General features: G+C 42.0%; 1 protein-coding gene across 1 annotated transcript in view; it reads right to left on the bottom strand.

The window, feature by feature from the left end:
* Positions 1-12,203: 12,203 nt before the first annotated feature.
* ARFGAP3 (ARF GTPase activating protein 3) overlaps positions 12,204-16,278 on the bottom strand; it is a 33,864-nt gene continuing 29,789 nt past the window's right edge. Inside the window, exons 15-16 of the mRNA XM_068656549.1 lie at positions 13,911-14,032; positions 12,204-13,287 (exon numbers count right to left, since the gene is read on the bottom strand). Of these exons, the coding sequence (XP_068512650.1) occupies positions 13,270-13,287; positions 13,911-14,032 (140 nt within the window). The 3' untranslated portion in view covers positions 12,204-13,269. The remainder of the gene's footprint in view (positions 13,288-13,910; positions 14,033-16,278) is intronic.

The following is a 16,278-nucleotide window of genomic DNA, read 5'->3' on the forward strand; positions in this document are numbered from 1 at the left end:
GTTTTCCGGCTGTGAGAGTTTGAGATTGCAAAAGGTTTCCCTGGCCTGAAACCAAAGAGTTGAATTAATAATCTGCATCTGGTTCCCTACATCATGCTTTCTTTTAATTTGGATATTCACTAAAATTTACTCTTTCCTACTAGCAGCCCACTTTGAAAAAAAAAGTCATAAACACCAAAATTGACAGAAAATCCCAAACTGACTCCACCAATGTTGTAGCTGATAACAAGTGTCCAAAGCTGTGAAGCTGTATGGTGGTCACAGAGCTGCCAGGGTCAGTATTTGCCACCCACCGCTCGCTGGACACCTTGTCCCAGGGGCAGAACATGGGGCTTTTCTGAATTTGCGAAAAGGAGCAGAAGCATCTTCCATACCCAGTACTGCAAGCAATAAAGCACTCCTGTTGAACTGTACTGCTTAAACTTCTTTGGGATGTAGATAGGGTTAACACATAATACGATGAGGACAAATGATGCTTTTGTTCCTGCTCCCCCCCCTCCCCTCCCCCCTCCCCAAGGCAGAAAGGCCAGTGATGAATGATGAAGCCTTTTGTTGGATATATAATTTAAGGATTTTTGTTGAGTTTAATATTACACTTAGAATGCAAATTACTCTTTATTCAGGCTATTGAGAAGTAAAATACATTTAGGACTATGTAACTAGGTGGATGCGGAAGACCCATTTTCAAAAATCAGCCTGGCTCTTCACTGATCTACTGCTGCTGTCAGGTTGAAGCAGATGCACCGTTTTGGTATGAAAAGAGCTTTTGCCAAGCTGAATTCCTAGGATCCATACGGGCTTTCTGGTGTTTGCCACTTCCAGATGAGCCACCCATTTTTCCTGCTCACAGCATCCCTGCTCAGCCCCTCCTGCAGCAGCTGGGATGATGCCCAGGCCTCTTGAGCACAAGTTCAGGACCTTGGTCTTAAAGACCAGCAGGTGCTTAAGCATTGCCCTAGCCACGTGCTGGCAGTGCCATGCAAGCCAGAATCCCCACATCACCAAAAACAACCAGGATGGACCTGCCCCTGGTGAAACAGACCCAGACATGGGATGAGGCATGACAGCATTGCAGAAAGACCTGCCGAAATGCCAGGGAAAACATCATTATGGAAGACATTTTCTCCCCCTGAGGCAAACAATGCTAACAGAGAGCACTTATCAAGTTTAAGGTAAGTATTTAATTAGCAAAACAGAGCCCTTTTGTTCCTACACAAAACTGCTTGCCTTAGTCGAGGTTTTCCTGGTCTCCAGCAGATGACCTGCTTGGGATTTGGCAGCATTTTCTGCGTCTCATCCTCTCCTTGAAGTTTGGTGGTCTTCCAATAACCACAGCGTCTTCTCCATGCATTGTGTTGGGCTTCAGTCTGGATTGTGTGTTTGTTTTTTTTTTGTTCGTTTGGTTGGTTCGTTGGTTGGTTTGATTTTGTTTGTTTTTGAAAAGCACTGTACAGGTCTGGCTTTGACCCTTGGCACTGCACTGGGACGAGGGGGTAAAAACACCATCACTTGCTGGGCACAGGAGGACAAGGAAGGAAGCTCTTGCCTGCCTGTCCCTCCAACACACTGCAGCCCAGGGCTCACCCACCATGCACCCTCTTGCTTTGCACTGCAGCGGGCAGGTGGCTCCGCTCAGCAGCTTTGAAGCAGTGCACTGCAGAGGGGCCGTCATGCCAATCTGGCCAGAACACTCCTGTCAAGGGCTTCAGGGAAACACAAGGCATTTCTGCCTGTGATGGTATCTTTTAAATGCCTTCCTTCCTTAGTCCTGAATCTTGCAGCAAGTGTAAGAAGCTGAGATAGGGAACAAGATAAAGGATGTTGATTCCTAGGTCTTAGCTAGCACAATTGTATGTTAATGACCCCAAAGACAAGGGAGTAAAAGACTGTATGCATAGGTAACAGAACCAGCAAGAACTGGCTTGACTGCTGAAGCCTGTCAAAGACAGGAAAAGTCAGAATATTAGCAGGGAGGAAGATTTCTGACCTTCAACAAAAGACCACCAGACTACACCGGATGACCACTCAATGACACCAGTATGCATACAAACAGAGACAGAACCTACGTTACTGATTCTTCAGAGACCTGATGCAAGAGACTTACAGGAAATGAAATGAATATGTATATATATCCTACAAATATAAGCACACTGCCAGTAACTGTTGGGATGCAAGTTAGGTGGAGCTATCCCCCTTGTGCCCAGCATGTTGCACAGCACTGAATAAATATACCTGCTTTATAACTATTCTGAGGTTATAGAGTCTGATTTCCGCAAATCAAAGCAGATAAAAAAAATACCATACTCAGGAACACCAGCAAAGTTTTCAGTTTCTCATACCTCCCCCCACCCCCAAGTCCCACTCCCCACATCTTTAAGAAGAAGTTTTCTGAAAAGTAAGGAATTCATATCCTTACTTTTTTTTTTTTTTTTTTTTTCCACTCTGTTTATGCAGCATGGCTGTGGTTCTGCGGTATGTGGGCTTCAAGGGGTGTTGGGTTTCAGCCAGCGGATTGCAACATGCACGGGAAGCAGGAGGGGGATCCACCTCTTTCTGCAAAGTCCTGGGAACAGGGATCAGCACAAAGTGACTTCGAAGTCACTTGTAAAACCCCATATGGGCCTGCAGACTGTGTTTTCTTTCCTTTCCCTATAATGCCAGGGGAGCATCTTACCAGCAAGCCTAAGGCCACCTGGAAAATGTCATCCAGCGCATTATTTCCTCTGCCAGAGGGATATTTATAGAGACCATAAATCATGTTGTCATGATCAAGACACGTCAGAGAGGACCCACGGGAGCAGAGCATCTCTCTGGCTCTGCAGAATCTGCGCCATGTGGGGATCCTGCTGACAGCGAGGTGCCACCTGCCCGGCCCATCCAGGGGCTGGGCATCCCCACCTCATCCAGACCTCACCTTACTTCATTGCCCAAATTCACTATGTTTCACTTATATTTGCACCAGCTGGGCTAGCCAACCCTGTACCACCCAGAAGGCTGTGTATTTTGGACATTAACTTAATTTCTAAGGAGTTTCTCACAAAAACAAGATCCTTTCCCCTTATCTGAGCAGTCTGAAGTTATTAAACATTTAACATAACAAATTAACAAAACACCGCCTTCATCTTCTGGAAAGCACAATTCTTTGAGTTCAGGCCAGCTCTTGTTACAGGCTGCCTAAATTTATTCATGGAAAAACAAACACGTGCTTTAGATAGACAGATGTTTGCAGATCTCAATTGCCAAAATGGTATCAGGCCTGCTGTGAATCTTATCAATACCACTCACTGGGCAGTGCTGCCCAGAGCAGCTCCACAATGTGATGTTATGGCCATGGAAACAATCTGAAGAACACACCACTAATCCACAACAACCACGCCAGGTCTCCCCAAATACCCATGGCTCTTGGCATCTGTGGTTACCTGAGGACCACCAGGTAGCTATTTAACCTGTATTTCCTTTCTGTTGAGGCTTTATCTCATTTCCATGAGCATAGGACATTGTGCTGCAAGATAGCCATAGGGTAGAAAACTTCAGTGCAAACCCATATGGGAGGCAAAGAGGAATAGAAAGGCCATACAACTTTTTTGGAAGATGGGCAGATACTGATGACCATATAAGCTGGGTGCCACTAGCACCCACTGTTCCCCAAGACCCTGTTTTTCAGAATGGGGCCACCTTTGCTTGAGGAGGCCACAGTGAGTGAGAGATGGAAGCAGTAGGGCTAATGGGTAACAACAAGATGCAGTCCTACAACAACAATGGGTAACAACAAGATGCAGTCCCAACAACACTGCAGTCCTAGCTGGGAAACCCAACAAAATGGGAGGAAAGCAGGTGGAAAGGGAGGGTCCCCTTGAAAAAGAGGTGCACTGGATGATCACAAAAAGGAACAACCACCCAGAGCTTGCTGTGGTAGGGTGTGGCTGGCTAACCCTAATGCCACCACAGGTAACTTCTGACACACCACCATCACTGCCCCAATGGCACTGAGGGCTCCCACCCAAGGCACAAGCCCTGCTGCAGCCCCCAGTTGTTCCATCCATCAGCCCAGCCACTCCTGTTGTCCCAGGCCTGGTTGTCCCAGCTCAGCAGGGACATGGATATGTGGGATTCAGGCTGGCAGAGCCTAGGAGGACAGGAGCAAGCAGCTGAAGATGTCAGTCTCTTCTTCATGGTCTTCTCCACAGCTACAGGTGTAAGCAAGAGCAGAGCCTGTCAAGCCTAGCCCCCAGCCCAGGTGAGTGTTAATGGCATGCGATGAAGCCTTGCATTTCGGTATGGAGAGAGTAAAGCAAACAGCCAGCAAGCATGGTACTAGGCAGGTTAATGATTAAACTTCAGCAAGAGTGGAAACTTCAGCACTACAGAGCAGAGGCAAAACAATACCACAACTTAGCCAACCTCCCACCTCATGAAAAGCTTGGCCACTTCTATGGGCAATGGGTGGGGAAGGTTACCCCAAGCCAGGTCACCTACACCGCAGAAATAAGCTATTGCGAATCACATCTGGTACCAATGTCAGATGCACCACAAAGGGGACCAGGATGGAAAATGGGAGTAAGAGATGAATAGAGGAGAGAAAATGCAGTCATTTAAACGAATGGCAAAGAAACAAAGGAGCAGCCCAACTGAAAAAGTTTCACACTGGAAAGTCCACCAGACCAAGATGAAATGCACACAGCTTCCACAATCACCTGAAAGTCTTATTTCTCAGACACACAAACCAAGAATACCTGATTTTACCCAAAAACACTGACATAACATTTGAGTGCTTGATGAATAAAAGGTAGTCACTGGGACACAATGCTTCACACGTTGCACAGAAACGAACATCATTGTGTAGGAGGGGCTATGACAGATTAAGGAAAGTCTTGAGTTAACACAGGTGAAAGCAGGCTGTCAGGGGCTTGTGTTTTAAGAAAGTGCAGATGAAGTTGCATCTATTCAGCAGACAATAAGTTCTCTCATCTTCATTCAAGGGAAGTCACATGCTTTATCTGATTAATCCCCCTGAGTTTTGGTCGTCTCTGTGGCTATATTACACAGATGCTTTCTGTGCAAAGTTCCAATGGTTTATCAAGAGAAGGAAATAGGAAGCTGCAGCTGCATCAACAGGCTTTGCAGAAATATTTTAAAACCTCAACAAAAAAAGTAAAAGAGCAAGCCGTCTTATACAAGGCACTACAGTGTTATTGTATATGTTCCTGGCAGACTTGCAATCAACGATGTGCATGAACCTTCCCAAATACTCTCCAGAAAATCAAGCACACAGAAAACCCACCTGGGCCTGCCTGTCACCAACCCCTGTTTTTGGAGCTCCAGCACAACTTTCCTATCTCACACAGCTCTGTCCATGCCACCACCTTTTGCCTGGAGCTGCTCAAAATCATGTCCCACCCGTGGTGAGGTGGGACCCACCTTGCTGCAGGTAGGTGGCTACAGCTCCCTACACCTCAGCTGGAGGAGACAAGTAGGTTTGGCCAAAAAGTCATTGTGCTTAACTCTCTGGCTTCTTCCTGGTGAGAAAAGAGAGTGAGAGAAAGTGTGAGTGTCTCAGCCCAGATACGGTGGCCATGTCCCTGCAATCAGCAGGGGCCAGAGCTACTCATCCTCTGACCTGGAGGCTCAGGATACAAAGATGAAAAACCACACTCCATCAGGCCATGCTTCTGATGGATAAAAAGTGGGGGGGAGGGAGTGGGAGAGAGTCTCCATGTGAGCCTGCTTTCACTCATTATCAGCACTTACATTGCAATTCTGATGTTTCCCCAAAATAACATATGATGCAGTGAGCTGCAGGTTTGGAAGCTGTGGGATGCCCCGGCTGTGCACAGGCCCATGCTCAGTCTCACCATGGCTAAAAATGGGTAAGCACCAGGCACCCCACATGATTTTATGCCTGCTACCTTGTGCAAACATTTGCTGTTCTAAGCCACACAAGCTAATGGCTGTGCAGGAAGACACTCAGCTCTCTGAGAGCTTCCTGAGGTTTTATGGTGAGGCCTCTCTGAAGATGCAGCTAATTGAGCACAACAAAGAGCTGAAAATGACACTCTTGTGGATAACTATTGGGTTCAGCCCAGAAAAGCACTTAAAATACCCTAAGTCCTCCCAGTAAAGCCTTTCTTCCCCCACAACGAGGCTGCAGAAGCCCTGCTGGAGACATAGCAGTGGGGACTCCTGCCAGGCAGAGCCATGGCACTGGGCACCAAACACAAAGCATGGCTGTTGGTGCAGAAGCTCACACCACCAGGACACAGGGAGGGAACTTCACTTCCAGGAGAAGACATTCCCACTTGTGTGCCAACAAAGGCATCAGCATCAAACCTCCTTTGCTGGCTAGAGGAGGCCCCAGCAGCACAGACATGAACTGCTCTTCATGCCAGCAGAAGAGGCACCAGCCTTCACAAATCAGTTTAAGGTTGGGAATCAGAGAGTCTCCGTGTGATATTGACACCAGTGCACTGCTGTGGTAGTCATCAGCACCTGTTCTTCTTCGAACTTCAGCAACCCCACAACAGAAGGAGCCTCCGAGAGACCAGGCAAGGCAGACAGCTGTTTGATCTGTCTCAAAGGCATTATGCCAAAAGCCCACCAGTACCTTCGGGTCCTTGAAGTACCCTCTCCTGAGGTAGTCTATGCCAAGGATGCATGGATGAGTGGCCTCGAGGCCAGTCACAATGGGGTGCTTTTGCCACTCATTCCCAGTTAGGCTCACTTTGGCCTCCAATACCGTTAAACAGGATGGGTTCTGCCCCTCAGTGGCCTGGTGATGTCAGGGTACACTGTGCACCAGTGTCCACTAGAGCCTTGTACTCCCTGTGGGTCTGATGTGACAGGTCAACGAACACACACCGTCCAGTAAATCCGGTCGTCCCTTTCCTCTGCCTGGCTGGAGGCAGGGCCTCTCTAGTCCTGCTCGCAGTAGTATTTGTTACTCAGTTCTTGTAAATGCAAATCAGAGGTCTCTTTATCAAGATCAGAAGAAGTAATAATGGTGACTATTATTTGATAGGCACAGGTGCAGAGAGCTGTGAATCCCTGTTGTTGCTGGGGTTGGGGCACACCTTTTTTAAACATTCTACCAGCTTTTTATAATTCCACAATTGTTCAGGGGTAAATTCGTGACAACTGTGATATGTATCTGCCTACATGTATACTCTCACATATACCTTGCCATAATCATCCAGCCTTGGGGCAGATCTCTAGGTGGTATTCTTAAATAGTTATTTAACCTTAGACAAAAACAAAAACATATTCTGGAGACATAGCAATATAATCATGCTGCTTTGAAGGATATTCAAAATTTTCAACTAACCTGGAGTGGAGAGAGATGGAGTAAGGGAAGGTGAAAGAGCAGAGCAAAGTGTCCTCCCTTGTCTCCCTCCATAGACTGGCCCTCCAAGGAGAAAAGGTGAAGAGTGTAATTGTTAATAGTTTCCAAGACATTGTTCTCAAAGGATGAAGATGACGGCAATGCTGAATACAAATGCCAGATTAGGCTCATGACTGGAAATTTTACCATATCATGAGCCAGTGTTACACTGTACAGCAAAGTGATAAAATTAAAAGCAACCTTAAACCAGGCCCCAGAGATGATAAAAAGCACAACTGGGAGCATATAGCATATATAGCAAGTAAGGGGTTACAATATGTAACTTTGAGAGTCAATAAATCAACATCACAGCCAGCAGCTATTAAACAAATAAACCAATGTGTTCTCTCTGACACTCTCTGGTCAGATCTATTCTTATCCCAAGCCTTTGTGCTCTACATTGGACACCAGAAAGGACTGTTGTGCTTTAAACCAGCGGGCAACTAAGCACCACACAGCTGCTCACTCACTCTCCTCCAGTAGGACTGGAGAGACAATCAGAAAAATGAAATAGTAATAATAACAAAAAAGCAAAACCCATGGGTTGAAATAAAGACAGTGGAACAGGGCAAAAAAGGAAAGGAGCATAAAAATAAAAATACACAAAGTAATCCATGCACAACACAATTGCTCCCCACCCACTGAACAATGCCCAGCCACTCCCTAAGAAAGAGCAGCTGCCCCAGCCAACTCCCCCCAGTTTTATTGCTGAGCACGATGCCTGCTGGGATGTGATGGCCAATTGGGTCACCTGTGATGGCTGTTCCCCCTGCAAGCTCCTGGTGCACCCCCAGCCTTCCCGCTGGCAGGGCAGCATGAGGAGCTGAAAAGGCCTTGGCTCTGTGTGAGCCCTGCTCTGCAGCAGCTGAAACATCCCCGTTATTTTCCTCCTAAATCCAAACCATGGCACCATACCAGCTTTCAGTTTGATATCAGTTTTTCCCTGTTGCTATCAGGTATTAAAAACTCACTCCTCCTCAGTGGATGTTTGGTCTGAATTAAGACTTCATCTAGAAAATTCACCTACAGCTTTGCATTTCCTGTGTTTTCTGATGTTAGTATGCACTGGAGAGAGAAAAGGGTGGCATTTATTTTTACACAGCAGCCACCTTCAGGTATTGAAAACAAGTACCTGTAAATGTGGAGTGGAAAATATATGCAATCCAGACAGTTATCAATAAAATACAGCCCAATTCACTTCCACACTGTCAAACCTACAATGAATTGTGCATCTCAAACGCACCCTATTAATGATTCTGGATCTCCCAGCATTACTCACATTTGTAATTGTATCAGTCATGAATTATTACAGCACCAAGTAATTTTGAGATAAACAGGAAACAGGATACATGATGAGCACATTTTGTATTACCAGAAAGCAATGTAGAAATTCATACCCATGTAACAAGAAAATGGAAAAGGAGAGCAGGTGCCTTTTCAATGGCTGGCCACTCTACATTAAAAATTCAGCTCTAAATCAGTTTCTCAAAGGGATTACTACGCAGAATTGAAAGTGTAATCTTGAGTCCAAGCACTGTGAGCTTCATGGGCTGCCTATTGACAGAACCCATTGCTCAGTCAGAGCATCTGGATAACAAATTAAATCTTTCTTTAAAAAAACACAAGCAACTTCAATTTCCTTCCCCTTTCTTAATATTCAGTAATAGGTCCTATGTCTTTTCCTGCTGTGGTCACATGTTTTATCATGCAGCTGGTCTTTACAGATAGCGAAAAAGGAGCTTCTAGCAACATTACCGTGTCTGCATCTTCCCTTTCTATGTGCAAATCTTTGAGTGGAGGTAAAGTAACAGAACAACTACATGTTTATCAATATAATTTAATTCTGGTATATATAGCATTTCTGATCAAGCTGTTCCATGAGCAGGCCTCAAAGCACTGTATACCATGTTATTCTCCCTAAGGAGATCATTTCAGCTATAGAAACCAAGAGAATACCTCATCAACAAATACAGATATAAATGCTGTTGTATTGACTGACCCATAAGTTGATGAACCAGTTAAGAACATGACTTACAAACTTCAGACAGCAGAATCCTTTATTCTCATACTATAGGATCCTGCAGTGTAGGATCTCCACATTCCCATCACCAAATCTCCCTCCTGCTTACCCACTCCACACTGTCTGCACATTATGGACACTCCTGTTGTATGCCTTCTCGAACCAGCCTGTCAACAACAATTACTTTCTCTACCCTTCATCAAGGAATACCATACCAATCTCCCAGCTAAGAGAAAACATCCTTGCTGTAAACATACGGAGTTTCAGTACAACTGCTGGGGAGTAGATACCTGTACTGCTAAAAATAAGAGTAGCCCACTTGCAGATACTTTAGATGTCCTTGTGTACGTGATTAATGATACAGCACTACAAAGACCTGCACCTTTTGGTGTTGCAGATTGCAAATAGGCAAGATAAGACTTCTCAAACAGCCACAGATACAAGTAGGTAACTGATTTGAATTTGTTAGCTAAGGTACAGAAACAGCTACTTTCAAGATCTCATAAGAGCTCTTAGAGACAACCAAAGAGAACTAGAAGGTAAGACTAGCCACACAAAATTCAAAGCTACAAATCTAAAGAAGTGCTGTGGAGCTTGATTATGGAGCAGCAAGCAAAATTGAAGGTGGAGAGAATTTACAAGTACTGATCCTTTCCTTCTTTTCTCTCTAAAAACCATGGGGCTACTGAAGACTCTTAAAAGTTTCACAGAGTGGATGCAGAACTATTCTTGCATGGTTTGAAAACAGGACACAAACAACACAAGGCTTCCTCAGGGCTATACTTCTCTTTTTTCACATCTTGGTACAACAACAGTGCTTACTATGTGAAGGGAATCTCTCTCAGAAATCAAAGTCTAAAATGAACCATGAGATCATATGGCTTCGTGTGGGAATTGCTTACATTGCTAGGTTCCTTTTGAAGGTTTTTAAAAAAGAGACTTTATGAGTGAATTAAAAATGGAAGCATCGAAGTTGGAAGTAATGTACTCTGACCATTGTAGCTGACCTTGTAAGAAGGCAAAGGCAGCGTTGCTGTTTGTCTTTGAAGCCGTGATCAGGTCTGTAGGACACTGGTTTGGCCATAACTGATCAAAGAGAATCCAGTCTCACATGCATGAGTTACATATGCAAAACAAGCTATTTTGTGTAGAAGTCCTCAAAAATTGAATCAGGCACATAACCTTTTTTATATGGTCTACAGCTTCAGCCTTGATTTACAATGACAGGTAGACTGACTCAAGAGCAGGACAGGAGCAATGTGAAAGTGTATGCATCTAAAGTAATATTTACAAACTTCTATGCTATGGAGTCATTCAGGCAACTCTTATACTACAAAATCTTTCTAAAACAAAAAGCTGAAATCAGCATGCAAGTGGCTCTGGTACTGCCACTCCCAAAGGAGCAAACTGATGCTAAGCAGACCAGAATGACAAAATTGGGTACTTCTCGTTTTGCAGAGAGAAGCAAGAAAAACAGATGGTAACAAGATTCCCCTTCTGTTTACTCATGGAAGCATCTCTGTACATGTCTGCATCAAACAGTACAGGTCTTTCTTTGCACTGAGTTATTGCTGGCTCTGGTGTTCTAACTACCTTTAAACATTGTTCTATGCCATGCAGTTTAATATACAGAAATAAACTCTCTGAAATGTCAAGTATTAAATAATCCTCTTTCCCCTCCCCTTATATGCAGAGAGATATATTCTTTCAGAAGAAGAGGGAAGTTTAATGATTCAGACTAGCTGCTTTGCTGCTGCCATCATTCAGTTCCAGCTTTGAAAAGCAAGAAGGGCTTTTCAAAGTGCTTTCACTTGCGGGAAAACCAGACCCAATATATAGTTTTATCATCTGTTCTAAAATCTGTGACACTTGTAGCAGCATCATCCCCTACCTCCAATCACAGGCTGACAAGAGGTTGGAGTCTGGGGCTGCAGTCCCGCAGAACGGAATCTGGGGGTTCTGGTCAATAGCAACTTGTGCCCTGGCAGCCAGGAGGGCCAGCTGTGTCCTGGGGTGCAACAGGCATGGCATTGCTAGTCAGTCAAGGGAAGTGACTGTCCTGCTCTGTTCTCCGCTGCAGAGGCCTTACCTTGAGAACTATGTGCAGTCTGGGACACCACAATGTAAGAAGGACACAAACTGTTAGAGAGTGTCCGAAGGAGGGCTACAAAGATAGAGAAAGGTCTAGAGGGGAAGACATGTGAGAAGCGTCTGAGGACGCTTGGTTTATTCAACCCAGAGAAAACTGAGGGGGAAACCTCATGGTGGTCTGCAGCTCCCTCATGACAGGGGAGGGTCAGGCTGGGTGTTAGGAAAAGGTTCTGAGGCACTGGGACAGGCTCTCCAGGGCAGCGGTCACAGCACTGAGCCTGCCGGAGTTCAAGAAGCATTTGGACAACACTCTCAGACACAGGGTCTGGTTTTGGGCGGTCCTGTGTGGAGCCAGGAGATTGACTCCACGACCCTTGCTGGTCTCTTCCAACTCAGGATATATTATGATTCTATGAAAAGACACAAGAGAAAGTTACTAGAAGTGAGAGTTAGTTATAAGAAACACAAAAAAAGAAATACAGCTATACTATGTGAACCGTATTTCCACATGGTATTTCAATACAGTAGCTTGCTTTTCTATCCCACTCTTAGTGCTTTGATTTCTAAACCATGATATCAATTTAATAAGAAAGCTAGTTTCACTAATTGAAATTAAAGGGTAATTTTACCAGATCATTGTACAGACAGAATACAGATGGCAGTATTTAGAAAGCTGGAGACTGGCATCTGTACATATAAATTTAATTAAAAAATCGGTTTATATCAATTGTTTTTATTAGATATCAGCAGTTTACAAATTTGAATTAAGAAATAAAGTTACAGAACAGAATTAGCTTGAGCTCATTCTTGGTTGTGAGGATTTTTCTTTAAGGTCTAATTATTTTATACAAGATGTCATCAACAAAAATTCTAGACTGTCTAAAACACAGCCCCACTAGATTTTCTCATTCAATACTTCATAATTTATCAAAAAATTAAGATTGTTCTAAACATTTTAACAAGCATTTTACTAACTACTTTATATTAGGCCCTTTACATATTTTCTTTTTTTTTTTCAATTCGTACACAATGCATATTATTTTTTAAAGCACTTAAGGATTCTATATTGCAATTTTTTAAAAACTTTCAAAACTAGGAATAAATAGATTGTTCCCATGACAAGATGAAATCTATTATTCAATATACCAGATATCTTTTTCTCCTTTATACTTCACATTAAGCATAACATTTTTTAGTAGGAATATTGTTTTAAAACACTAAGTCCCCATCATTTTAATGCACATCAATTTATGACTGCAAGAGCTTTTTCCTCCTGAAAAGCACAGGTTTAATTTAATTCTATGTTCTGCTACAGTCCACTAAACACCATCTCAGCATATGCTTAATCTAAATTTTCTCCGCATTTCATAAGACAGTCAGAAGACATGTCTGGCAACTAAGGATGCAACTGCACAGAGGTTTCTATTACAAAGTCTCATTTTCAAAGCACACGTTCATCCTTCTTTCTCTTCCCTGCCTCACAGCCAAAAACAGTAATAAAAGACAGATCCCAACATCATTAAGGTCACTAAGAGAAATACAAGACTGTAACAGGGAGAAAAAAAAAAGCATATTCAATGTAACAAGTTTCTACAAGATTTCTGCTCTGTAAAGATGAAATGGCAGTAAAAAGAGGGGGAGACAGAAAGCTCCACAACAAATATGCTGGAACAATTGAAAATATCAACAGTCTTAAGGCAATCTTCATTCAAATCAGCAGTGTGATTACTTGTGTATCCAAAATGAAATTCTTCTTTAGTGTACTTAATTGATATACAAGATGTTATGAGCCATATCGATCCTAGAAAAGCAAAAACAAAGAAAAAACAGGCATGAATATTGTTTCCATTGAAAGAAATCAGTTTACATTTGTACAATAAATAGTAGCTTAATTATTGAAGTCTTTACAAAAACTGACCATTGCTTCAAAAAACTGGAGCTTACAGCTCAACTGTGGGATAATCAGCCTCACTTTCAAATATACAAGAGCTCCCACTTCCCTCATATGGGAAATGTAAACTGGAGGCAAGCTTTACACTATTTAGAACAGGATGTATTAATTGTGTGCACAAATATGGATCTAAGGTATTACTGTCAAATCAGTTCAAGAACCAATACAAGAGCTAGGAACTATAACAAGAAGATGAGAGCAAGTAACTTCCCATGCTAGATTTTCTGTTTGGATTCTAAGAAAAAAAAACTTGGTAAGGAAAAAACAAAAAGACATTCTAAGAAAGGTGTGCTATCAGCTGCAGATTTACTTTTAAAAAGATAAAGATCTACTGTCTATCATAACAGGTCTATAAAACTCAAAAACAAATTCATTCTTTTCCTGCTAGTGAATCATTAGGAAGATCTATGACACTAAATCCCTATAAAAATAATTTAACTGATGTGTAATAAATCATATTATTTTTCACTAACCTGTATAGATGTCATGACTCCATTAGCAAGTACAGAAAGTTTTCCAGCCACGGATTTCACTCCTTGTTTAAACTGCGCTATATCAGGAGCTGAAGGCAAGACATTCGTAATATTGTAGCTTCCTAAAGGAAGAATACACATGAAGACAAAAAGAAAACTTTCTGTAAAAAGCAGTCTCTTCAGTCTCTTTTTTTTTTTTTTTTTTTTTTACCCCCATGAAGATAATCACTATAAAAACAGTAGGCCTAAATCTCTCATTTCTTAAATCCATTTTTTTTTTTTTTCCTCATATTTCTACCCACCCTGTCATTTTCTACACTTCGTATTCCCAGCTGAGCAAATTATGTTTGGATAATAGATGATTTACTCTGCATTTTCAACCTGCTGCAATGACATTTGTCTTGTATCTTCAATAGCTGTTCTTATGTTGCAATTTAAACATGAACGCATTTCACTGGTAGCTAAAGTAATGAACCCTATTTGTGTGCATATGGTCATTTGCTTGCGTACATACACACATATTTTGCATTACTACATCAAAGCTTGGAAAATTCCATAGAATTATAGTCAAGGTCATTTACATAGCACGATTAAGACTCCAAAACAAATCTGGCAATCCACCCTTCCTTAAAACAATGTAGGTTTTTGGCCAGTGAGTTACTACTTCTACTGCTATTATAAGAAGTACAGGCCCAAAAATGACAGATGGCAAAGGTGTTTCAAAACTAACTGCATTGTAAGTATTAACATACTAACAATTACAATCAACCACTCAATAGTGAAAAGAATTACTGGCATGCCTGAATACTGCAAACTATTTGGAAATACGCTAAATGCCTGATATTGTAAAGAACACAAATGGCAGTGAAAGAGTACTGCAAAACTATCATTTTGGAAATAAATGAAGTTCCTGATAGGAAGCATACCAAAGCAGGACATGTTCAAAACAGAGACTGCAATCTGTAGCCCTAATTTAGGCATGCAGTCAACTGGTAGTCATGATCAGCCAGAACACTTCTTGTAAGTAACACAGTTATCAAACTGCACACAAGCTCATCCAACCACAGACACTGCACTCTTCTGAACTGTAACTCCTTTTGACAGCATTACTATATACTGACTGCCTTTTTTCCTTTTTATTTTTTTCCTTTTCTTTTTCCCTCCAAGGGAGACCTGCAGCTCCACTTCTCATTGCAATTTAAGGTACTTAAGTTAACATCAGGCTGAAACAGACATTGCTATGGCTAGAGTGATTTGAGTAAACTAAATGGCTGGTTCATAGTGAAAGACACACTGTTGTTAGTGAGCTTCCCACCCCATTCTCTAAAGCAGCTAGTAGGATGGGCACACTTGTCCATAGATTCTTTTCAAAATTATTATTCAAAGCTTCATTATTAAGGAGGTATCCCTATTTCTGAATTGTAATTTTGACTTTCTTATGATCCATTCCATTTAACAAATGCTTCAGCATTTTTGCAATTAAAGTACAAATAATAATTAAAAAAAAAAAAAGCTGGGTAAAGCTCTACTCTTTTCTCAAACAAATGAATTTTCTCCTGTTTCTGGTTTTGTACAGTTATCTGAAAAACTTCTTGTAAATTATATAGGAAAACAACTTTTCTTGTGATTTCCTTCAAAATCAGCATCTAGAAGTTAGCTATCTGACATGCCATCTTTCATAAGCAATACATTAAAAAAAAAATAAAGGCTTTTTCTTGCAGTTTTCTCATTTTGGTAAATAGATCCTATAGCATTCTAAATAAAGGCAGACACCCTGAAATTGTTCCAATGTAAAATCTCATGAAAACAACTTCAGTTTCAAAGGAGATTTTACACTGACAAGGACTCCAGAATTACAGCAGCGTATTTGTTGCCAACCACTGGTCTCCTGATTACGTTCATTTTATGGAACTGATGATGGCCTTGGCATTAATTCGACACCAGACAAGCTATCAGTGCAGTAAAATTTCTCAAAGAATGGTCATCATAAAAAAATACAGGGGTTGTAACAGGAAAAACACGCAGGAAAGGCAAATTCTATAGCCTGAATAGAATGTGAACACAAGAACTAGTAATTCCTGGTGTATTATTTACTGGCTATCATTTCAGACAAGTAACAGCCCAGGAAAAGAGTTTGGCCTTTGTAATATTACTTCAAATTTACTGTTGGACTATGTAACATGGTTGCCAGTCACAGTAACTTACCTTCAAACATAGGAAAATATTTTTAATTCCTTTATATATCTCTGTATTCCCCAAGCCCTAAGAGACTTTCCAGGTGTTCAGTAGTGAAAAAATGTGTGCACATATTAAGCTTTATATAAGTACCCTTATTCAGAATATGGTCAGAATTTTATCATGTGCACAT

This window comes from Anas acuta, chromosome 1 (assembly GCF_963932015.1).
Source record: "Anas acuta chromosome 1, bAnaAcu1.1, whole genome shotgun sequence".
Classification (NCBI taxonomy): domain Eukaryota; kingdom Metazoa; phylum Chordata; class Aves; order Anseriformes; family Anatidae; genus Anas; species Anas acuta.